The sequence below is a fragment of the Nicotiana sylvestris genome, chromosome 10 (genome assembly GCF_000393655.2).
Source record: "Nicotiana sylvestris chromosome 10, ASM39365v2, whole genome shotgun sequence".
NCBI classification, from domain to species: domain Eukaryota; kingdom Viridiplantae; phylum Streptophyta; class Magnoliopsida; order Solanales; family Solanaceae; genus Nicotiana; species Nicotiana sylvestris.
This window is the reverse complement of record NC_091066.1, coordinates 69,597,788-69,624,104: the sequence shown is the minus strand read 5'-3', so window position 1 is coordinate 69,624,104 and position 26,317 is coordinate 69,597,788. Positions and strand designations below refer to the sequence as shown.

Below are 26,317 nucleotides of genomic sequence, written 5' to 3'. Positions count from 1 at the left end.
TGAGGCTCCGCTGCTGGTGCTGCTACTCTGGGCTGAGCTCTGCTCCTACCTCGGCCTCTAACATGCCTCGAACTCGCCCTCTGCCCCTCGTGGGAGCATCTACTAGGGGCTCGGGCTGCTGGTCAGTGGATGAGGAAGCGTGTGTTCTCGCCATCTTCGAAAGAGCAGAATATAGTTTCAATTAGCATTGAGAAACCAAACCGTACGACAGGAAAGAATAAATGTGAAGTTTTTTTCCTAATTTTGTAGCCTCTGGGGGATAAATACAGACGTCTCCATACCGATCCCTCAGACTCTACTAAGCTTGTCTATGAACTGTGAGACCCATGTAACCTAGAGGTCTGATACCAACTTTTCACGACCCGGATTCCCCACCCTCGGGACTCGTAATGACGCCTACTAATATGAGCTAGACAAGCCAATCCTTTAAACTAATTACTTCATTATCCATTTATTTCTTTTTTCAAACGTAAAGCGATAACGTAAAAATAGCGAAAATTTAAATTAAACGGACGAAAACAATAAAATATCTGAAATCTATATCTATTACAACTGCTTAAGCCTTAATCACCCCAAACCTGGTGTCATAGTACCACAGACGGTCTAAGACTACTAAATACAAGGTCTGAAAATAAAAGACACACTATTTCTGAAGCAGAAAGATAAAACAGGAAATAAAAGATAGAGGAGACGCCAGGGCCTGCGAACGCCTGCAGGTCTACCTTGGATCTCCACGTGGACTGAAGGTAGCCTCCAAACTACGGTCTAAGAGTTGCTACGGGATCTGCACATAGTACAGAGTGTAGTATTAGCACAACCAACCCCATGTGCTGGTAAATGCCTAGTCTAACCTCGGCGAAGTAGTGTGAGGCTAGGACCAGACTACCAAGTAAACCTATGTAGTTATATAATATACAGCGGAAAGTAAAGAAGGAATAAACAAGTAAAGATGGGAGGGGAAAAGCATGCTTCGGGGAATAATAGGTATAAACAGAATATCAAGAGAATTATAAAGGAACCGAAATCCAACTGCTAACAAGGATAAGGGAAACAAAGGCAGAATTCACTTTCATTTCACATCTTGTTGCAGGCGTGCAACTCGCTCCCATTTTACGTATCTCGTTGCAGGCGTGCAACCCGCTCCCATTTCATGTATCTCGTGGCAGGCGTGTCACCTGCTTGCATTTCATGTATCTCGTGGCAGGCGTGCCACTCGCTCCCATTTTATTTACCTTGTGGCAGGCGTGCCACCCGCTCCCATTTTATTTATCTTGTGGCAGGCGTACCACCCGATCCCCGTTACAAATCAACAACAATCACAAAGAATCCCGGCAAGGGAACAAGAGCAATATAACATCCCGACAAGGGAACAAATGCAATATAACAACATTCCGGTAAGGGAACAAGAGCAGTATAACAATATTCTGGCAAGGAAACAATAATATTTCAATAACATGTGAAGTGCAATAATTCACAACGGAGTCATAACATTTACAATACAACGTACTCCACAATTAGCACGTAGCGAATAAGACACAACTCCTAATCCCTCAAGCTAAGGTTAGACCAAACACTTCCTCGATGCCACAAACACAATTCACGTTTCAATTATAGCTTTACCCCTTGATTCCACCATCAATTCGCTCGTATCTAGTCACAAGTTACTTAATAACATTAATAAACGCTAAATGAATCAATTCGAATGCATGAAAATGAATTTTCCAAAGTTTTGCCTAAAAAGTCAAAAATTGCCCCCAGGCCCACATGGTCAAAACCTGAGGTTCGAACCAAACCCGATTACCCATTCCCCCACGAACCCAAATATATAATTTGTTTTGAAATCGGACCTCAAATCGAGGTCCAAATTTCCAATTTTTTTAAAAACCTAGGTTCTACCCAAAACACCCAAATTCCCCCATGAAAATCATTGATTTTGAGTTGAAATCATGTTAAAAGATGTTAATAATTGAAGTAAACTAGTTAAAAACGACGTACAATTGATTTGGAAGAAGAGCTGTTCTTGAAAAATCGCCCTACGGAGTTTGTGTTTTGAAAAGATGTGAAAAATGGTTGATTTTCAACTAAGTATAGAAGTTGCAGGTCGCAGATATGGGAATTGCGAACATGGGTTCGCAATTGGGAACCTCGACCCCTACTAAGTTGGGAATTGCGAAATAGGGCTCGCATTTGCGAACCCTTCAGGAAATTTGGACTTTCGGATTTGCGAAGGGACACTCGCATTTGCGAGGTCGAAATTGCGAAGATTATCTCGCATTTGTGAGGAAGGGCAGCCCTGGGCTGGTTCGTATTTGCGAGCCAGGCTTCGCAAATGAGAAGTCTGCAGGCCTGATCATACCAGCAAAAATCCTGCAATTTTCTAAGTCTAAAATTCTATCCCGTGGCCTATCCAAAACTCACCCGAGCCCTCGGGGTTCCAAACCAAACATACACACAACCTCAAAAACATCCTACGGACTTATTCGTGTAATCAAATCACCAAAATAACATCATGAATATCGAATTAAACTTCAAAATCAATGAAATTTCTCAAAACTTCTTTAAATATCAAATTTTGCATTTAAGGTCTGAATCACGTCAAATGGATTCCGTTTCTTACCAAACTTTACCGACAACACATATAAATCATATTGAACCTGTACCGGGATCCAGAGCCATAACACGGGCCCGATACCATATGTTTCACATAACATTTCACTTTCACAAACCTTTAAATTTTTCAGAAAACAATTTTTTTCAAAAATTCATTTCTCGGACTTGGGACCTCGGAATTCGATTCTGGACATACGTCCAAGTCCCATATTTTTCCACGGACCCTCCAGGACCGTCAAATCATGGGTCCGAGTCCGTTTACCTAAAACATTGACCGAAGTCAACTTAAATGTATTTTAAGTCAAAGTTTCAATATTTTTCACAGATTATCACATAATATCTTTCCAGCTACGCGCTCGGACCACGCACGCAAATCGAGGTGATACTGAAGAGGTTTCTAAGATCTCGGATCATAGAATTTTATTTTAAAACAAGTGATGACCTTTTTAGGTCATCACACATTGAAAAACCAATTCTGACCAGATCAATAACGCAGGTATACGGTCTTCTTTCTAGTTTAAATGACATAATCTTCTTTTTAATGGTGTAAATATTAACACTTCTTTCTTCTGACATGCTTTTAAATTTCTAAACAACTAACTTTACACTTTTAATTTTACTTAAAATGAAAATATTTTATAACACTCAAATGTTGTGGTATATTTAAGGCCAAATGGGGTGGACGACTTTGAGATGTCACCTAAAGGTTTAAAAATACCCTTCATTCATTTATTGGGCTAAAAATACCCGTCCATTCGCCTTTTTGGTTCACTTATGCCCTTTGACCGTTAGGTCAATGCTGAATTAAAGATAATTTCTTAAAAAAGATATTTTGCAAAATATTTTCGTTTTTTTAAATTAATGCACCAGTAGTCCACTAATTTAGTAAAGTCTTCTTCTTCTTTTTTAATTTTTTTTTAGTTCTTTTAAAGCATTGTTTTTTGTAAAAACTGAAAATAAATTATAAAATAAAAAAAATATTTTTTATAAAATAAATTCGTTTTTTAAAAACTTTAAAAATTATTTTCAAAAAAATATTTTTGTTTGAAAAATATTTTTTTTTCATTTTTTTAGTTTGTTTAAACCATTTTTTTTTTGTAAAAACTGGAAAAACAAATTTGTAAAAAATGAAAACAACATTGTAAAAACTGAAAAAATATTTTCATTTTTTCAAAAAAATGTTTTTTTTAAAAGCTGAAATGTTTTTAAAAAAAAACTGAAAAAAAATATTTTTCAAAAAACGAAAAATATTTTGTTGAAAATATTTTTATTAAAAACAATTTTTTTTTGTTTTTACAAAATTTTTTCAGTCTTACAAAAAAAAATGCCTTAAAAAAACTATTTTTTTTTTTTGTAAAAACTGAATTGATTTTTGTAAAAGCTGAAAAAAAAATAAAAGAAGAAGTCTATACTAAATTAGTGGACTACTGGTGCGTTAGTTTAAAAAAACGAAAATATTTTTTTTAAGTAATTATTTTTAATTCAGCATTGGCCTAACGGTCAAATGGCATAAGTGACCAAAAAAAGTGGATGAAGAGATATTTTTAAATCTTTTCCAATTTTTTAGGGGCATTTTGAACCCTTTTCCACTTCCAAAATTGTGAAATACAAACAAATAGCCCACTTCTGCATGTCACTTTAGTTAACACGTTAACATTCAAATGAGGAACCTGTGTTCATATATTTCCAAAAAGAATATAATAGGGGCATTCCGAGAATCGAACTCGGGACCTCTCGCACCCAAAGCGAGAATCATACCACTAGACCAAATGCCCTCCTATGTCTGTTGCCTGCATTGCATTTGATTAGATACTTTAGATTATCGAAATTCGTTGGCGCTGGTTCAACTTCGCATCTCACCTTGATGTTAGAAGTTCGCCAAATTCTTACATTGGATCATTAAAATTTAGACGTCATTGGATACTAATGGAATTCCAACGTTATTATTTAGCTAAATATCTAGTATTATGACCTATAGCATTGTGATTGGGAGAAATGGAACAAAAGAATGACTCGTCCTAAGAAAACAACTCTAAGCTTAAGCCTTCGTAGCTTCTTTTGTCATTTTAACATGGATTTCTATCATGCACAACGATGACAGGTACTCTAATCCATATTGGTACATGTATTGGTTATGAAAAAGAGTTACACGTGGAATATTAGACTGCTGACATGGCATAACGCGTAGAATAATGATACAACAACACTTGGCAGTTTTATTGACAGAGCAAGAAAAGACACGGGAAGAAACACCCACGAGACAATATCCGGTCTAGCAGCTGGCAAAGAATGAATAAATAGTAGAAAGAAGGAAAAATACATGGATCGGAAAAAAATAAGGAAGGAGAATCATAACAAATGTAAGGCATTTATAGCAATAAATACATCGGTTATGAGAATCCAAAATAATGGGCAATCAATATCATTAATACCTATAATTAGTTCAAATTATGGGAGAAAACCGTTACTATTGTACATTCTTATATAAGGGCACAGAATGTTATTTGTAAGGACACATCTAAGACAATATTGAAATATACACTTTACTTTTTTGCTTTTTCGAAATTTTTCTGCGTTAACCCTGCAATCAATTATATCCTTAGTTATTATTATTATTATTATTATTATTATTATTATTATTATTATTATTATTATTATTATTATTATTATTATTATTATTATTATTCTTTGATACCATTTAGAAAGTGAAGCTAAAGTTGGTTATTAGTAACCCATTTTCTTCTAAAATTAGGCTTTGACCAAAAGACATATTTTTTGTTAAATAAATTGGTTCCGTTACCAGGAATCTGATAATCTTTTCACTTTCCAAATTCACTTTTCTGTCAAAAAATCATGTCGACTGCCAATGACAACAACCAACTGAACCAATAGGAGGGTGGAACTCCAATCCCTTCACCTCAAAATTCTCCTCGACAATCTGGAGAGGGGACGCCTCAAAAATCAACATCACACATGAATGATCAACAAGGGGACGAGCAAACTGCAGAGGACTCATTGAAATAACTAATTGCGGAACACGTCAACAATGCTCTTTAAACTTTTATCAGTGGATTGGCAACTGTGCCACCAACTCCACCAAAAAACAACACTGCAACCATAGAAAAACCACGCTCAGGACTTGCTAATTCGGGAAGCGGAGGAACTCCCAGCGAATCTCGCGATGGAAGGTCAGGTACACCTAATACTTCTGATTTACAAAGTTTAGTACTAACGTCACAGAATCAGCTCAAGGAGAAGAACGATTGCATAGAACAAATACCTGGTGTGCCACTCATGATTAAATGAGTGGATATTGACAAATATTCACAACGGCCTTGGAAGCCAAGTGCAGTTCCCTTGCCGATTCCAAATAAGTTTAAAATCCCCGATATTCTGAAGTATGATAGAACAACCGATCCACGAGATCATGTAACTGCGTTTACAATTGGCATGAAAGGCAATGATTTAACTAAGCAATAAATTGAGTCAGTGCTAGCAAAACAATTTGGCGAAAAACTCACAAAAGGAGCACTAACATGGTATTCTCTTTTACTAGAAAATTCTATTGATTCTTTTGCTGAGCTTGCAGATTCATTTATAAAAGAACATTCGGGAGATCAAAAAGTTGAGAAGAGGATGGAATACATCTTCAAAATAAAACAAGGAGATACAGAGCTACTCAGGGAATTTGTGGAGAGATTTCAGTGTGAAAGGAAGATGTTACCGTGGGTACCTGATAATTGGGAGGCCATGGCGTTTGTAAGTAAATTAAATAAAAAAAGCTCAGAAGCCACGAGAAGACTCAGGGAAAGCTTATGAGAATTCTCGGCAACAACTTGGAATGATGTTTACAACAGGTACAGTACGAAGCTGCGGATAGAAGAAGACACTATCACTCGGTCACGGGGTGATGAAAGAACAAGTTCGAGGTGACCAGAAACCGAAAAAGGTCCAGTAATAACATGCATGAACCTTACATGGGACCTTCAGGATAGGATTCAAGTTCTAAATAAGAAAATCCAAGGTATGGTTCTAGATCGAGGGATAGAGATGCGGGTTCATCATCTAAGTTCAGAAAAGAGCGAGATGCACGGGACATCAATGTTAATACAAAGGCAAAGATTGGTGATTACAGTTTCAATATCAGCACTTCTGAGTTGGTAGCTGTTTTAAGAAGTATGGGAGATAAGGTGCGGTGGCCAAAAGAAATGAGATCGAACCCTAGCAGAAGAAATCTAGATTTCTGGTGCGAGTTTCATAACGACCACGGTCATAAAACAACAAATTGTAGACTGCTACAGGGTGAAATTGAGCATTTGTTTAAACAAGGTTATTAAACTAACTTGTTCAGTAAAAAGGGTAAGCAAATGTATATGAAGAATAGACAAGAACCTCCAAAACCTCAATCACCAAAAAAGGACAGTTAATGTGATAAGCAGCGGTGAGGAGGTCAACAGTGTGGCATATACGGCTGCAAAAAAGACGTCAAAAGTCATGGTTACCCACGGAAAGTGAGTTCACCAAGTTTTGGAAGAAGAGAGTATAACATTTGATGATGCAGATGGCGTGATGATCCCTCACAATAATGTACTGGTAATATCTTTACTTGTACATGATACTAAAGTGGAACGAGTTTTGATTGATGCAGGTAGCTCTGTAAATATCATTCTTTTGAGGGTGGTAAACGAGATACAAGCTGATGACAAAATAGTACCCAAAGCATGTACCTTATCTGGATTCGACAATTCAAGCACTGTTACAAAAGGGGAAAGAGCGCTTACCAAATTTCCAGAAGGAGTTGTCAAAAGATACGAAATTTCAAGTGATAGATACGGATATGGCGTATAATATGATTCTCGGAAGACCTTGGATTCATGATATGGATGTTGTTCCATCTACTTTACATCAAGTTATTAAGTTCCCTTCAGAATGGGGGATTAGATAAATTCGTGGTAAGTATCAATTCAGTGGTGGATTCGAGCATAACGAACGATGGTGCAGACAAAAAATAGCAATTACATTCAATTGAGGATTTAGAAACACAAACCTCAACTAAAGGTGGGCAAACGAGCACAGATTCAAGGCCTGATACCATTCAAGAGCCAGAAGAGAATGAAACATCAAAACAACAATAGAAGAACTCAAAGTAGTAGTGCTGTTTATACATTGGCTAGATATAAAAGTTTACATCAGAACGAACCTGAGCATAGAAATGAAAGGTAAGCTAATTGAATTTTTAAAAGCTAACGCAGACTGCTTTCATTCAGATATGACAAGTATACCACCGGGGGTGATGAACTACAAGCTAAATAAAGATCCATTGTATCTACCTATCAAACAGAAGAAAAAGAAGCAATGATCCTTAAAAAATCAGGTGATCCTAGATGAGGTACAAAAACTTTTAAAAATTGGGTCCATACGAGAGGTAAAATATCCTAACTGGCTAGCTAATACTGTAGTAGTACCAAAAAAGAATGGGAAATGGCGAGTTTGTATAGATTATACCGACTTGAATAAAGCTTGCCCTAAAGACTCATTTCCTTTACCGCATATAGATCAACTAATTGATTCTACTACAGGACATGACTTGTAGAGTTTTTTAGATGCCTTCCAGGATATAATCAGATAAAGATGGATCCTTTAGATGAGAAAAAAAACTTCCTTTATCACAGATAGGGGGACTTACTATTATAAAGTCATGCCTTTCGGACTAAAGAATGCTGGAGCCACGTACCAGAGATTGGTAACTAAAATGTTTCAAGAACACCTAGGAAAAACTATGGAAGTCTACATCTATGACATGCTAGTAAAGTCAGCACAGGCGGGGGATCATATCCAACATTTGTTAGATACTTTTCAGATTCTCCGCAAGTTCAATATGAAGTTAAATCCCGAAAAATGTGCCTTTGGTGTGTCTTCATGTAAGTTTTTAGGTTTCCTTGTTTCTAAACGAGGTGTAGAAGTAAACCCTGAACAGATAAAATCCATTGTATAAATACCATACATACTCTAAATCTTCAGAGAAAAGTTTTAAGTTCTTTTCAGTGTTGAAAAAGCAAAACCGATTTGAATGGATTGAGGAATGTCAACAAGCACACAAAAATCTAAAAGCATATTTGTCAAATCCACTGTTGCTGGCTAAACTGAAGGATGGAGAAAGACTACTCATCTATCTCGCTGTATCCGAAATAGCGGTAAGTGTAGTGTTAGTACGTGAAAACAAAGGAAAACCGCCTCCAATCTATTATGTTAGCAAATCTTTATTGGATGCTGAAACTCGATATCCTCATTTAGAAAAACTTGATTTAGCACTAGTTATGGCATCTAGAAAGTTGAGGCCTTATTTTCTATGTCACCCTATCTCTGTAGTGACCGCTTATCCCTTAAGGAATATATTGCATAAGCAAGAACTGTCAGGTAGGTTAGCCAAATGGGCTATAAAACTCAGTGAATATGATATCATGTACCAACCTAGAACTGCGATAAAATCACAGGTTTTAGCATATTTGTGGCCGACTTCAGCCCAGGGATAGTTCCTGAAGCAGAAAAGGAATTACAGGTATTCACCGGATCTAATCCGGGTAGTTGGACCCTATTTAATGATGGCTCCTCAAATTGTAAAGGAGTGGGTTTAGGCATTGTTCTACTCTCACCTTCAGGAGAAACCATAAGGCAGGTAATAAAGTGCCATTTACTAACAATGAAGCAGAATATGAAGCTGTAATTACAGGTCTAGAATTGACACGAGAACTAGGAATGGAGCAGATCATAATAAAAAATGACTCGCAACTTGTTAGTAATCAAATATAGGGGACTTATATAGCTAGAGAGGCGCGGATGCAGCAATATTTGGAAAAGACACGAGAATTAATCAAACAATTCCAATCGTGGAAAATTGTGCAAATACCCAAGGAGGAAAATGCAGAAGCAGAGGCATTGGCTAATCTCGCATCTGTTGCAGAAGTAACAAATGAAGAAAATGCTACCGTAATACATTTGTTTCATTCAGCACTCCATCAAGATAAAAATGAGGTAAATTTCAATAATTTAGATTGGGATTGGAGAAACGAGTTCGTTAATTTCTTCCAGTATAGGAGTTTACATGAAGATAAGCAAAAGGCTCAGTCACTTCAAAGAAAAGCTGCCTGTTATTGTTTGGTTTGTGGCAACCTATATCGAAAGATGTTCGGAGGGCCTTTAACAAGATGTCTCGGACCTTCTAAGATAGAATATGTGATGAGAGAAGTACATGAGAGACACTGTGGAAATCATGCAGGAGGAAGATCTTTGAAAAAAACTCTAATTAGAGCAGGATATTGTTGGCCAAAAATGGAAGAAGATGCAAAAAGTTTTGCGGCCAAGTGTGACAAATGCCAATGATATGACAACAATATACATCGCCCAACGGTGCTATTACATCCGGTTATTTCATAGTAGCTTTTTATGAAATGGGGGATGGATATCGTGGGTCCATTACACAAGCTAAAGGAAAGGTATGATTTTTATGAGTATTAACAGATTATTTTACCATGTGGGTAGAAGCAGGTGCCTTCAAACAAGTGCGGGAAAAAGAAGTCAGGGACTTTGTTTGGCGAAATATCATATGCCGGTTTGGAGTTCCAAAATAAATCATATGTGATAATGGCCCACAATTCATAGGTGTGAAAATCACAGAATTCTTTCAGAGTTGGCAGATTAAAAGGATAACTTCAACATCTTACCATCCTGTGGCTAATGGACAATCCGAATCGACCAACAAAGTTATTATTAATAACTTGAAGAAACGATTAGAGGAGTCAAAAGGTAAGTTGCCAAAAGTGTTACCAGGAGTCCTATGGGCTTATCGAACGATAACAAAAATAGGTACGGAAGAGACTCCATTCTAAATTGTGTATGGTGCTGAAGCATTAATTCCAGTTGAAATAGGTGAACCAAGTACAAGATATACCCAAGCGATTGAAGACTCAAATGAGGAAGAGATGCAAATAAATCTATATTTGCTTGAAGAAAGAAGGGAAGCGGCTCTAATAAGGATGGCAGCGCAGAAACAAATTATTGAGCGATATTTTAATTGGAAAGCTCATCTTAGATATTTCAAGATTGGGGACTTCATCCTCAAAAAAGTTTTTCAATCGACAAAAGCAGCCAATGCATGAAAGTTGTGTCCAAATTGGGAAATTCGAGTCATTGCTGGAAAGGGTGCATATGAGTTAGAAACAACAGAAGGCAAAGTACTCCCATCAAATTGGAATGCTATTCATTTAAAAAAGTATTACTTCTGAGCAAAGGAAGAACCCCCAGTCAAGTATCATTCGTGCATGGTTTAGTTTTATTCCTTTTTAATCATACTAACCATTTAGATGATAGGCACAAAGCTAGCCCACACCAAATGATGATATTAGACCTGAAAGGCACGCGGGATACAAAATTATTTTCGATCTGGGTTACAATCTTTCTGATGGAAATAAAATGGGTTAAGTAGTCATCATCTAAAAATTTACCCCTGAGTCCCGTATGTATTTTCCTTTTCAGGAAATGGATCAAATGGAAGGAATAATCAAGTGCTCGAGATTTCATACTTTAAAGCTCTAACACTTGGGGGACTATAGATATGAAGGCAAAGAAGACTAAAAGTCAGAATTCAAGCCTGAATCAATCCAATTAAGAGCTGAAAAATAAGTCTGATTCAAAAACCTTTGTAATAAGCTTTGATAAAGTGTAAACTTGCAGACATAAATTACAAGATCTTGCGAGTACTTAGGTTAAGGGCAATGATTAGTCATATGTTGAAAAATATACCCTAGAATTTTTTGAAATCTGTTACAAGAAAAATAGTTATGAAAAAGGTGTAGATGTTGTACAAAAAGTTAATTGAATACTTGTAAAGTGCTATGTAATTTGAAAGTTCAAGACATGAAACTTCCTCAAATTATTCATGAAACTTCTTCAAAATATGTATTTTCCTACTTTTCTCATTTACTTGCACCAATATGTAGTTGAGACGTCTTCTTCATTAGTGTCGTTTATAAAAGGGCCCTCTTGTATAGAATTCGTGTCTATGCCAAAATCACGAAATATTAAAGCATTTTAAATGAAATTCAAAGAGTTTAAACAAAAACTCAAATAAAACAAAAGATCATATATTAAACTTGGCTAAAACTAAGTATATAGTTAGTTCAAACCAAAACGTTTGTTTGATAAACAAACCCCAGAACGAACCAGGGGTAAAAACTAACCAACCATTCCAAAAAGTAAAGCTTCCTATCAAAAGTTCAAAAAAAACTATGTTCTGAAAGAACACTAAGGGGAAGAATCCAATGGGGCATTATCAGCATCAGGAGAGGCAAAATCCAATATGGCATCATCAGCAGTGGGAGAAGATTCAATTTGAGCAGAAGAAGCTTGAATACCAACTTCACCAGGAGTAAGCTCATCATCTTCGGGAACTCCGACTTCAGGTGAGGAAAAGCTGTAGCTTTGTTGAGTTTTTTCAATTGTTTCCTTATCCTTGGCGATCTCAGCATTCAAGTCAAAGCCTTCATGGCTAGCCTCTATCAAATTCTCTAGGCGAGTATTCAAAAAAACCCAACTTACATCAAGTGTCAATTTATCTTCAATGGCTTCGTAATATTTCTCCCACTACTCAATTTCTGCCTTCAACTCTTCTTTCTCAATCAAAGAAGCCTTCATTGGTGCGAGGGAACTCTCCAAGAAATGGATCTTATCAGAAGAGACATGGAGGTCTTATTGAACTTGAGTGAGTGTTTGAACTAGCTCTCTGGCATAAGTCTCCTTCTGATTAAGGAGTTCTTTCAAACCCCTTATCTCCTCAGTAGCTTTAGAAAGTTTCTCTACAAATGAAGACTCAAGGATGTCTTTGTCTCTGCCAACTTGACTTGAAGAGGCTTTTTCAACTGCTAATTCTATTGCCATCATCCTTGCTTGTTGTTCCAAAGCACATTTCTCTTCAGCTAAAACTTTTTTCTCCAATTGATGACCCTCGTATTGTTCCTTCCAGTTATCCGCTTCAATACGATAATCATTGACTAGCTGCTCAGTATGAACAATTCTCTTCATAAGCTCCGTGCCTGTCAAGTTGATCTACCAAAGAAAATAAAGAAGCAATATTCAAACAAAAGTAAATAACCATGAGGAAAAGAAAGGAAAAAGCTAAAACTTGAACCTTCAAAGATGAATAAACAATATTATTCATCCATGTCAAGGAACTGTGGCTTTCCAACTTTGACTTTTTAACTGGGCCAAGTAGAGGTTTCAACCATACGCCGGCTTGACCAAATTTTTTCAATAGATTACCACCTTTAGGGACTTCTATGGTAACTTTTTTCATCACCCTGTTGCTACTAGAAGTACCAACTTTAACATGAGAAGCAGTAGCAACAGGGATAATTGAGGAAGTGAAAGCAGGCACGACAGGAGCGGTAGCAACAACAACATGAACAGTAGATTGAGAACGAATTGGGACTGATGCTGGAAGAGAAGCAATGGGTAATTCTTCAGAAACAGGACCAAAATCTTCACTATCAAACCATAGGAAAATAGCTGATCAGTAAAGTCACGAGGGGGAGCATTCATCTCTTCATCAGAACTCACTAAAGTAGCATCTTCAGGCTCATTCAATGGAACTGAACTTGGAGGAGGGGTGACTTCATCATCTGAAATAACGCGCCTCCTAGCCCGAGGCCTGCGCACTAAGGAACTCTCTTGTTGTTCCTTTTCACCTTCAGAGTTACGGGCTCCGTCTACTTTTCTCTTCGATGAAGAGCTCAAAATCCTTTCTTGAGCAAGACTCACTGTAAGCTTTGTAGATGAAACGTAAGTGGGACTAACAATACGAATGGGAAATCCTAACAAAAGAAAAGGGTCACAGAGAGAAACTTTTAAGTGAACAAAAGAGAGAAAGAAGAAGACTAAGTGGGGAAAGGTACCGTGTGTCTTAACTTTTCACCCAAACCTTTGAGAGAAATACTTCAAAGGTCTTCTCTCCATAGGAGCAACAGATAATAACTCTCCTACCCAAGCACGAATGTCAGGGATCTCCTTAAAAACTTCCATAGTTACTGAAAAAATAGGCAGAGTATACATGTGAATAATCTTTGAGGAAGGAAAAAGATAAAAATGCAAGTACTTACGTGCAAAATTCCACTTTTCTGGAAAAGACATGTTTTCTTCACCCACCAAAGAACTAGTGGGAGCAACAACAAAGCGAGCATACCAGCCTCGATCTCTATCATCTTCAGGGCTAACTATTCTTACTTTTGCCACAAGGGAAAATACTCCATCACGAAATAGTTTAGAGGAGTAAAGATGGAGTAGGTGATGAAAAGTAAAAGGCATAGAAGCCATGTTTGATAAATAATGGAGGCATGCAACAACTCTCCAAACAATAGGACCAATCTGTCCTAAGCACACATTGAAGTAATGACATAACTCAATGATTACAGGGACAATAAGAGGTTTAAATTTAGGGTAAAAGGGTATGTATAAACGAAGGAATAACCAGTTTGGTATGAAGTTATTCTTGGGTTAGAACCAAGGACTAAAATTAGGAAGTCGGGTTTCCAATTACATTCTCTTCGAACCAGAGTGAGAAGACCATTGGTAATCAGAGTTGAGTAACGATCAGCACAATCAAGGGAAGCAACCATGGAAGAGACTTGACTCTTCATGGATTCACTATCAGACACAAATGATAGCTCTTGGGGAACAATTTCATCAATAGTGGGTTCACGAAGAGCTTCAGTTGAATCTTTATCTTTAGAAGAAGATCTTGGAGTTGTAGAAGCCCTAGGTCTAGAAGAAGATGGATTGACAGCACTACTTTGAGAAGGAGAACCACGGTTAGAACTAGAACCGAGGCTACACAATCTACCACCTCTTCTACTTCTAGTAGGTACATTGGAGGAAGCAAACTCATCAATAGTGATAACTTTGCGAGGATCAGGGGAACCTATGATTAACTAAAGAAACACAAGAAAAGGGTGCAGAAAGAAGTAAGACAAGAAGATGGAGAAGGAAAGGCTTTAGAAAATCAGAAAAAAGGAGTGAAATATTTATAAGAAGACACGACTATTGAGGTCATTATGAAGCATCATATTGGAGTCGTCAATTAATGACTGATATGGTTGCAGAAAAATCCCAAAAGATGCTGAAGAACTGAAGGACCAATTGATAAAAGCCTCGTGGCATGATCATTAAGTGAAAGCGATAAATGTCATAACGGTTCAGAAAAGGGTATGATTACATTCGAAAATGGCGGCAGAGAATTCCCGCCATAAAAACTTTCCACTTCCTCGAATATTCAGAAGAGAATATTCAAGAAAGTGGGGGGACTATCTGTATTGGTGGTGAAAAAGAGTTATACGTGGAATATTAGACTGCTTCCATGGCATAACGCGTAGAATAATGATACAACAACACGTGGCAGTCTTATTTGATAGAGTAAGAAAATGCACGAGAAGAAACACCCACGAGACAATACCAGGTCTAACAGCTGGCAAAGAATGAATAAATAGTAGAAATAGAGAAAGATACATGGACCAGAAAGAAATAAAGAAGGAGAATTGTAACAGATGTAAGGCATTTATAGCAATAAATACATCGGTTATGAGAATCCAAAATAATGGGCAATCAATATTATTAATACCCATAATTAGCTCAAATTATGGGGGAAAAATTATTACTATTGTACATTCCTATATAAGAGCACAAAATGTTATATGTAAGGACACATCTAAGACAACATTGAAATATACACTTTACCTTTTTGCTTTCTCGAAATTTTCTGCTTTGACTCTGCAATCAATTATTTCCTTAGTTATTATTGTTATTTTTCTTTGATACCATTGAGCAAGTGAAGCTAAACTTGGTTATCAGTAATTCGTTTTCTTCTAAAATTAGAGTTTGACCGAAAAACATGTTTTAGGTTAAACAGTACATATGCAGAAATCCCATGAGAATTATTTCTGCTTTTATATAAAGTTCTAAAATTTGATTAGTGTAAGCAGATTTTTTTCCCAGGCCAATTTATTTAAAGAAACGACAAAATAAGCAAAAAAGTGTTCACTATGTTTCTTCTTGTTTCTTTTTATGTTCTTTTGTTTTCATTCCTCCTCTCTTTCTTTGAAAATCCAATCCTGGTTCCAATCATCAAACATACTAATATTGAATGTTTTAGTCATCAAACATCGAAGATTATACGCTAAAGAAAATCATTAGGCACTCCTGAATTCAATAAGGAAATTAAGTAGCCCTACTTCCCATAGTTGAATATAAGTCAACAATAGCTACTCTCGATCATTGCTTATTTTACACTTTCATTATTTTGGATGTAAGAATTATTTCTTTACTTATCATTTTTAAGTATCTCTTAATATAGTATGAATATAAAATATGGTTTATAGTAATTTTTGAAGTTTAACTATATATCTTAAAAGATGTCATGGAATTGGGTTCCAGTTTCAAATTAAAATTAAATATTTTAATCCTCATATTTCAAACATTGTCATTTTCTTGAGCCGTAAAGAGTGATTAGTATGTTTTAATTTTAAAGTTAAATAAAGTTTAATTCTCTTGGCGCACGATAACAGAGTACCCTTTCTCTATATAGGCGCACGTTAGTGCTGCAATCAGCGTATGCCACCGACGACGGCATTGCGAAAGGCCGACCACGGAAGATACATAACACGGCACAGGCCCCGGTTCAATTGGCCAAGGGACACGAAGGCTAGTTGATGTTGCGGATGAGATTGTCACTGTTAATGCTATGCATGTGGCCACTGCTCAATTGGAACAATCAAGTATACTCAAAGCTCAGGCACAAATGGAGCGACTAGGTGTGATGCTTACTCCGCCTAATGTTGGGACTTCTAGGGGAAACCCTAGTGTGGTGAATCAAAGCGGAGTGGCTAAGGTGCAAATAGCCTTACCCGTTGGGAAACTTAATTCTCCGCCGATTTTGTCTATTAGTCCACAGAAATCTGAGCTTGCAATGCAGCCACCACCACCTATGGAAGAGAAGAAAACGTGGGCAAATCTATTCACAGGGAATCATGTAGCTTCAAAGGTATCAATCTGCAATTTATTGCTTCGATAATAAAAAAAAAGGGTGTTAAAATGGTTCAATTTGATAAAGCTGATAGCGAAAAGGAATCTGAAACTTGGAAATATACACTGATACTCTATGTGGTTAGGGATTCTCCAACTATTGGGGCACTCACCAGATTCCTAAGGAGCCAGTGGACGTTTTAGCATAAGCCTCACATATACTACCATAACGATGGTTATTTTTTGATACTATTCTATAGCCGTGGTGATAGCAATAATGTCTTGATGTTCGGACCTCATATGCTGAATAGTAAACCTGTGATTGTCATACCCTAGAGTTCCAATTTTAATTTCATTGAGGAGATACTCAAAATAATTTTCCTATGGGTAACATTTCCTAACTTACCCTTGAGTTGCTGGAGCCCCAATTCTCTAAGCAGGCTAGCTAGTGTATTGGACACTCATCTATGTGCTGATGAATGCACCTCTCGTAAAGAGATGATTTTATTGTGATGACCCGACCGATCGTCTTAAGAATTAATGCCCCAATCCCCTATTAATAGCTTTTCTTGTATTTATTTATGTTATTTTGATTTGCCGGGATGTTCGATTTTGAGTTTCAGAGAGTTTTGGGCCACTTAGTCCCTAAATAAGAGCTTAAGTGTTGGAAATTTGACCGTATTCGGAACAGTGTGAAGACGGACTTGGAATAGAATTCTGATGGTTCTGTTAGCTCCGTTGGATGATTTCGGGCTTAGGAAAGTGTTCGGATTGTGTTTTGGAGGTCCGTAGCTAATTTAGGCTTGAAATGCCGAAAGGTCGAATTTTGAAGTTTTCGGTTCGATAGTGAGATTTTGATTCAAAGGTCGGAATGGAATTCCGGAAGTTGGAGTAGCTCCGTGGTGTTGAATGTGACGTGAGTACAAAATTTCAGGTCATTCGGACGAGGTTTGATAGACTTTTTGATCGAAAGCATATCTTTAGAGTTTTGGAATTTTTAGGATTGTGGTTTCATGAGATTCCGGGTTTCGGGAAATGTTGTTAGTTTTCGAGAAATTGTATTGTATATGCCAAGCGACATTTTAAATACTGTTTCATTCGGTTATTTTGTCTTTTAATTACTTCTTCCGCAAGTTATTGTTATTTTCCACATTTGTTAGGATTACCTAGTCATAAAGATTAGGTGCCGTCATGATGATTCACAGAGGGTGAATCGGGGTCGGGACATTTATGTGCTCAAGTAATTATTGAAATGGATATAATTATCCTACTTCTTGAAATTCTCAATCATCCACAAACCCCTATGACCAAAAGGTTAGATATGAATGGTGGCCTCAGTACTATCCAGTATGCTGCCAACTTGGACATATCTATTGTTATAGCCAATAATACTGATGGGCTCAATGTGGAAAGTGGGCTGCAAGAGGAATTGGCAACTGGGCTAGAAGATCTGCCAAGAAGAAGTAAAAGAATAAGGAAACCAACCCAAAAGTTGGTTGATTACGTTTGGAGTGCTGGCTAAGGACTTGGTGTGCAAGGCATCATAGTATTAGTATTAGGGACCATTATCTAGTATATATAGAATAGTACAAGTAGTGGAAAGGCAGGCTAAAAGTTGTTAATAAACGCCCTCTCCTTATATGGTCTGTGGCTCTGTATCCTCTCTTTGTTTCTTTCTGTCTATCCCTATCTCTTATTTCTTTATTTTTGTAGCAGCAACTGTCCCTTAACCTTATTGTACTGGTATTTCTATTTGAATCAATACAACAGTGTTTGCTTTGCTAACATTTCATAACATTTTGGTGCTTTCATTGTTTTTTTTCATGGGTGATCCAAAACATTCCATGGCCGACCCTTCACAGTCCACTCCTGGCCGTAGCTCTATTCCATCATCGGACATGGCACCTTTTTGTTCGGTTGTGGAATTGAATCAGCCTTTATGCAGGAAATGGTGTCTCAGATGGCAGCCTTAACTGCTCATCTTAGGCCAACAATTGGTGTTCCTTCTCAGTTTCCGGCGTTGGGTGCCATCGCTCCTTCATCTAATGCAAGTGGTGCGTCACCTCTTCTCCACCACAAACGTGCTTTGATTGAGATAAGTCATTTTAATGGAGATAACCCAGAGGCTTGGGTCTTCCAGGTTGAGTGCTATTTTAATTTTTGCTTTATTAATGAGAATGAGAAGCTCATTATTGCTTCCTTTTATCTCGAAGGTGAGTACCTTGAGTGGTTCCGATGGCTGCATCATAACAAGCAATTGGTCGAGTGGGACCATTTTGCCGCAAAAGTGGTCATTCGTTTTAAGTAGCGGCAAGTTCTGGGTCCTGAAGGTCGTTTAGCAAAGCTGCAACAATCCACTACCGTCGCTGATTATCAAGCTCGGTTTGAGGCCTTATCAAATGAAACGGTAAGTGTTTCCGATCACTGGTTGATACAGACATTTCTTTTTGGGCTTCGCCCTGATATCCAGTCCTCAGTAGTGGCCCATAACCCTACCACCTTAGACCAAACAATTTTCCAGGCCCATACCCATGAACAATAGATTAATTGTGAAAAAGGGCCCACTTATTCTAAGCCATCATACACTAACTCTCAACCCATTTTGCCTAACCCACCATCTACAACCCTTGTTCCCTTTCATTCCACGTCCAAATCCCCAAAAACTAAGCTACCTCTGAAATGCCTCTCGCCAGTGGAAGCGCAATAACGACGTGAAAAAGGGCTTTGCTATTACTGCGATGAACGATATTCACCGGGTCACAAATGTAAAACATTACCTCAGCTTCTTCTATTAGAAGAGGGTCCTTCGGATCCTAACATTCCTCCAGATCTCTTTGTTACAAATGAAGTTTTAGCTGAGGAATTACAATGTCTCGAGGTCCAACAACACTCTGCAATTTCATATCATGCATTGGTAGGTGGGAATTCCTCTACTACCCTGCGTTTTAAAGGTGAAATTAATGGTTCTCATCTCCATGTTCTCGTAGATGGGGGAAGCACAGATAACTTTATTCAACCTCATGCTGCTAAGTTTTTGAATCTAAAGGTGGAAGCCACACCTCGATTTTCGGTGGTAGTTGGTAGTGGCCAAAGGCTTCCTTGTGCGGGAGTAGTACGAAATATGAAGTTGTTGGTCCAGGAATGTAGTTTGACTTTGGACCTTTATGTCTTGGATTTACATGGTGCGGAAGTTGTCTTAGGGGTATCTTGGTTAGCAACATTAGGTCCGGTGGTTACCGACTATCATGAGCATATCTTTGAATTTTCCCTTGGTGGCAATCGTTACAGATGGAATGGGAACCACCCATTGACGTGCAACCAGTCCAATTACAGAGTATTCGACGTTTGGCAGAACTGGATGGCATATCATGTTATTCGGCTTGAGTTAGTAGCTGATATAGCACTTACAACTCCAAATTATCCTACGGAATTGTCGTCTCTACTCCATACTTTCAAAGATATTTTCTGTAAACCGCAAGGTTTGCCTCCATCCAGAACGCAAGATCATGCAATTCACTTGCAGCCTCAAGTAGGTCCAGTGAAGGTTAAACCTTACAGATATCCCTATTTTCAAAAGCAAGTGATGGAACAACTTGTCTCTAAGATGTTGAAGGAAGGAGTGATTCGCCCTAGCACTAGTCCCTTCTCTTCTCTAGTATTGTTAGTGCGCAAAAAGGACGGCACATGGAGATTCTGTATGGATTATCGCGCCCTAAATGATATCACTGTAAAGGATCATTTCCCTATGCCGACCATTGATGAGTTGTTTGATGAGCTTCATGGTGCAAGATATTTCTCAAAGTTAGATTTATTATCAGGCTATCACCAAATTCGTGTCCGACCCGAAGATGTACCAAAAACGGCATTTCGAACTCATGAGGGACATTACGAGTTCTTAGTCATGCCCTTCGGGTTATCCAATGCTCCGTCAACTTTTCAGGCCACCATAAATGCGGTGTTTAGGCCACATCTTCAACGATTCGTTTTGGTATTCTTCGACGATATTCTAGTTTACAGTGGATCTTGGGACTTACACTTGGAGCACTTGTCTTTGGTTCTCCAACTACTGAGAGACCATCAGTTGGTGGCAAAAGAGTCGAAGTGCTTGTTTGGGCAAGATCAGATTGATTATTTAGTGCATGTAATTTTAGCAAATGGCTTGGCAGTAAATCCCACAAAAATTCAGGCCATCTTGCAATGGCCTAGCCCTCGAAATGTGAAAGAGCTTCGTAGTTTTTTGGGTCTTGCAGGCCATTACCGGAGATTTATTCGTCAGTATGCCACCATTGCTGGACCTTTGATAGATTTGCTTCGTAAGGAACCATTCCAATGGAACGAACGGGAACAAGTTTCTTTTGAGACACTCAAGCAGGCTTTAGAATCTACTCCAGTCCTTGCCCTTCCAGATTTCTCATAGGAATTTCATCTCGAAACAGATGCATCCGGTACGGGCGTTGGAGCTGTTCTTTCTCAAAAGGGACACCCAATAGCTTACTACAGTCACAAACTATGTCCTCGTATGTGAAAAGCATCCACCTATCATAGGGAGATATTTGCCATAACTCAAGTGGTCAGCAAATGGAGGCAGTATCTCCTAGGAAGGCGATTCACAATTTATACTGATCAACAATCTTTAAAAAATTTGATGAATCAAGTGATTCAAACTCCAGAGCAATAGCAATGGTTAAGCAAGTTGGTAGGGTATGATTTCAAGATACTGTACAAACCCGGGAAAAATAACTTAGCTGCAGATGCTTTGTCACGGACTCTTGAAAGCTCATTCCTAGCTATTTCGGGTCGCAAACTTGATATTGTCATTGAATTGCAGCGTGAAAATCAGTCTCATCCTGAGCTTTTAGCGGTACAACAGCTGCTGCAAAATTCCACAAATGGAGCAACTGACTATTTTTTTCGTGATGGACTACTACTCTTCCGAGGGCGTTTGGTGGTACTTTCTGATTCTACCCAATTCTTGATGAATTTCATTCTTCCTTGGTTGGTGGTCATGCGGGGGTCGCACGCACTTTCCACTGCCTTTCCTCCAATTTCTTTTGGAAGGGAATGTGAAAAGATGTTCAGGCCTTTGTGGCTTCGTGTCAAGTTTGCCAACAAATGAAAGATCAATTGAAGCAACCTGCTAGGCTGTTACAGCCATTACCAATCCCTGATCTGGTGTTTGAAGAAATCACTATGGATTTTATCACTTGTTTGCCGAGCTCTAAAGGGAAGGCCACCATTATGACTATTGTGGACAGATTATTGAAATATGCTCACTTTATTGCGCTTCCTTCCCATCTTCACTGCTCAAACTGTGGCCATGGCTTTTGTTTCAGAAATTGTTCGGTTTCATGGCCATCCAAAAATCATTATCACTGATCGTGATCCCAGGTTCATGAATTCTTTTTGGAAGAAGATTCATAGGTTGCAGGGCACCACATTGTCAATGAGTTCGGCGTATCACCCTCAGACCGATGAACAATCTGAAGAGTTAAATAAGTGTGTCAAACAACATTTACGCTATTTTGTGGTTGACAGCCCCCATGAATGGTTTCCCCTTTTGCCTTGGGCGGAATATTGGTATAATATGGCTTATCAAACATTGGCGGGCACGACTCCTTTTCAGGTTCTGTATGGTCGTGAGCCCCCTACTTTGGTACGTTATGCCTTGGGAAGCAACTCCAATGATCTTCTAGAAAAATTTTTGTTACAGCGTGATGATGTGATGGAACTTTTGAAGCACAACCTTGCCAAGGCTCAACAGAAAATTAAAGAATATGATGATAGAAAGCGTGAGCATGTTGAGTTCGTGGTGGGTGATTGGGTATATGTGAAGTTGAAGTCGTATCGACAACATTCCGTGCGACTTCAACGACATCATTAATTGGGGCGACGCTATTTCGGACCTTTCAAGGTACTGAAACGAGTGGGCCTGTTGGCTTACAAGTTAGAATTTCCTGATTAAGCAAGAATACATCCTGTGTTTCATGTTTCTATGTTGCGCAAGTGTGTTGGTACCCTTGAAAATCAAGTTACACCCTTACAACTTCAAGATGACACGTAACAGATAAATTCAAAACTTGAGGGCAAGGTTCAATTTTGAGATGGGGGTATTGTTATAGCCAATAATATTGATGGGCTCAATGTGGAAAGTGGGATGCAAGAGGAATTGGCAACTGGGCTAGAAGATCTGCCAAGAAGAAGTAAGAGAACAAGGAAACCAACCCAAAAGTTGGTTGATTACGTTTGGAGTGCTGGCTAAGGACTTGGTGTGCAAGGCATCATAGTATTAGTATTAGGGACCATTATCTAGTATATATAGAATAGTACAAGTAGTGGAAAGGCAGGCTAAAAAGTTGTTAAGAAACCCCCTCTCCCTTTATGGTCTGTGGCTCTGTTTCATCTCTTTGTTTCTTTCTGTCTATCCCTATCTATTATTTCTTTATTTTTGTAGCAACAACTGTCCCTTAACCTTATTGTACTGGTATTTCTATTTGAATCAATACAATAATGTTTGCTTTGCTAACAGTTCATAATATCTATTAGGTCGAGCAAGTAAAGAACCAACCTAAGCAAGTCAAGATTGAGACAAGGAAGACTAAGCAAGTTTGGAAAAGAAAGGATACCCAACTTGCAATACCTGAGGTGCCATTAGAGGAGGTGGAGGGTGATCCTGAAAATGGAAAAGAGGGATGGACAAAAGTAAAAGGGAAAGCAGCTTCAAGGCCTCAGGTACTCGATGAAAGTAGTCAATACCTGGTGGATATTGAGAATGGTGTCATCCCTATGAGAGGAACCTCATTTCATTAGGTGTTGCAAGCAACTTTAGGAAATGTGGACACAAGATACAACTCTAGCCAAGGAGTAAAGACTCCTGGCCCCCACAACAATCATCAATGATTATTAATACTTAGAATGTTAGGGGTTTCAATAATCTTTTTAAGCATAAGGAGATGAAGAAGATAGTAAATAAAGAGAAAATAGTAGTTTTAGCCATTACAGAACATAAAGTCATTAACAAAATGCCTGAAGGATTATAAAGAAAGTTTTTCCTACCTAGAGTTGGAATGATAACTATGATACTAATCAGCAAGGAAGGATCTGGCTAGTATGGATGGGATCACGGGCAGGTTGTTGTTACAGTGCATTATACAAGCTCTCGGTTCATTCACTGTGCTATCATAAGTGCAGATTGTGCTATTGAGTTTGAATTCACTATAATATATGGCCTTCATACAATCGTTGATAGGAAGCACCTATCGCAGGATCTGACAGGAATGTAGCCCATTATTCAGAGCCTATGGCTCATTGTGGGAGATTTCATTGTAGTACTCCAGCCTGATGACAGAATGGGAGGAAGTGCAATACAAGATAAAGAGGTGAAAGATTTTGAGAAATTCTTGGGGTCAACTGGCCTAACAGTGATGAAAATAGTGGGAAGGTTCTATACTTGGACTAACTCACACATTCATAGCAGAATTGATAAAGCTTTGGTCAATCCTTCTTGGATGTCTCTATGGCCCCAACTTGCGGTTAAAGCTAAAGACCCTTATTTTTCCGATCATTCCATGCTTTGCATTACATTCAGTAGGAACTCAAGAAAGGTGGCAAGACCCTTTAGGTTCCTGAATCACTTGGTAACTCATACAAAATTTCTTAGTATTGTCTCTACTGTGTGAAATTGTACTGTACAAGGAGTATATGGAACAGGTCTAGCATAAGCTCAAACTAATGAAGGAAGGAATGAAGTCTTTAAGCGAACATGGATTCTGTAAAATCGAGTAGAGGATACAAAATATCAGGCAAGATCTATATGATATTCAAGAGAAGCTAAGAACCTACTACAATGATCCAAATTTATATGATATAGAGAAAGAGCTTAAACTCAACTTAGAGAAATGGATCCAAGTAGAGGAAAGTATCCCGAGGCAACAATCTAGAGTTCAATGGCAGAGTATAGGAGACACCAACTTAGCTTTTTTCCATGCTTATCTCAAGAATAAGATTGCCTAGAATCACATTAATAGGCTGACCACTACTAGTGGAGATGTGGTACACACTGACAGGACAATTGAAGAAGAGGTCATTGGATTTTACAAGGGACTGCTAGGCACTTGTGTTATACAACTACCTGCAATTACACCTAGTATGCTAGTTGCTAGCTCTATTCTGAATAGAGAACAATAACTGTCTCTTATAGCTCTAGTCACAAGAGAAGAAGTCTACTTTGCTTTGAAAGATATATCTGATCTAAAGTCCCCAGAATGTGATGGTTTTAATGCCTGCTTCTTCAAGAAAGCATGGCCTATTATTGGTGAGGATGTTTCAAATGCTTTGATCCAGTTCTTTCAAACCACATAGATGCATAAGGCTATCAATTGCACCACCGTTACATTGATTCCTAAGGTAAAATACCCCTATAATATTAAGAATTTTAGGACCATATCTTGTTGTACTATGCTGTACAAACTGATTTCCAAGGTTATTACAAGGAGGATTCAGAATGTCATGGATTACCTAGTTGATAGTAGCCAGGCTGCTTTTGTTTCTGGGAGGGTTATAATTGATAAAATCTTATTGAGTCATAAACTGGTAAGAGGCTAAGGGAGGAAGAGTATTTCTCCAAGATGTATGCTTAATATTGACATGCAAAAGGCGTATGATTACATTTATTGAGGAAGTGCTGAGTGTTCTGAACTTCCTTAGTGTATTTGTGGGATGGATAATGACATGCCTTAGGACAATATCTTTCTCAATCATTATAAATAAGAAGCCTTCTAAACCTTTTGATGCCAAAAAGGGCATGAGGCACACCATTCTTATTTGTGTTAGTGATGGAGTACTTGAGCAGAGTATTGAAGCAATTGGGGCAAAATCCTTATTTCAACTTCCACCCCAAGTGTGCCAAGCTGAATATCATCCAATTGGGGTTTGTAGAAGACTTACTTCTTTTCTGTAGAGGTGATGTTGCATCAGTAAGATACTTGATTGAGCAGTTTAGCACTTCTAAACTGTTTCTGGACTCATAGCTAACCCTGCCAAAAGTTCAGTCTACTTTGGAGGCATGAACACTGATGTGAAATAAAAGTTTTTCTAGATGCTCGGGTTCACTAAAAGAGAACTTCTCTTTAGATATCTAGGGGTTCCCCTTAGCTCCAAAAAAGTCTCATGTGTACAATATAAGCGTTTGCTCGATAAGATTCTACAGAGAATCAAATCTTGGTCTACCAAGTTCCTGTCATATTCTGGTAGATCACAACTCATCAAATCTATCTTATTCTCTGTACAAGTATTCTGGGCTCAAATCTTTGTGCTCCCGAAGAAAGTTGTGCAGATCATAAAAGCTACATATAGAAGGTTCTTATGGACTGGTAGTGCTAAACTCTCAAAGAAAGCATTATTGGCATGTGGCATAGTATGTAAACCTACAATTGCTGGGGGCCTAAATATCTTAGACATTATATCTTGGAACAAAACGGCTATTAGCAAATTACTTTGGAACTTATGCTAAAAGAAAGACAAGCAATGGGTTAAATGGATACACTGTTATTATGGGGCTAATAGGAACTTCCTGGAAGACATTCCAAAATAGACTTCATGGATTATCCAGAAGATTATTATCACGACCCAAACCGATGGGCTGCGA

General features: G+C 38.1%; 1 protein-coding gene and 1 non-coding gene across 2 annotated transcripts; one reads left to right on the top strand and one right to left on the bottom strand.

Moving 5' to 3' along the window:
• Positions 1-4,313: 4,313 nt before the first annotated feature.
• TRNAP-UGG (transfer RNA proline (anticodon UGG)) lies at positions 4,314-4,385 on the bottom strand. Its single transcript has one exon. It is a non-coding gene; the product is annotated as a tRNA-Pro (tRNA).
• A 4,004-nt stretch (positions 4,386-8,389) lies between these two features.
• LOC138879483 (uncharacterized) lies at positions 8,390-9,990 on the top strand. Its single transcript, XM_070159095.1, has 4 exons — positions 8,390-8,531; positions 8,656-9,027; positions 9,105-9,286; positions 9,421-9,990. Exons 1-4 carry the CDS (start codon positions 8,390-8,392, stop codon positions 9,988-9,990), a joined length of 1,266 nt encoding a protein of 421 aa, XP_070015196.1.
• Positions 9,991-26,317: the final 16,327 nt, after the last annotated feature.

What these genes read in the sequence shown, in the direction of transcription:
- LOC138879483 (XM_070159095.1), top strand. Translation starts at nt 8,390, where the DNA reads ATGGAAGTCTACATCTATGACATGCTAGTAAAGTCAGCACAGGCGGGG. An exon ending in TGCCTTTGGTGTGTCTTCAT is followed by an intron (nt 8,532 to 8,655) that starts GTAAGTTTTTAG and finishes AGTTCTTTTCAG; the next exon opens with TGTTGAAAAAGCAAAACCGA. An exon ending in CAGGAGAAACCATAAGGCAG is followed by an intron (nt 9,287 to 9,420) that starts GTAATAAAGTGC and finishes AATCAAATATAG; the next exon opens with GGGACTTATATAGCTAGAGA.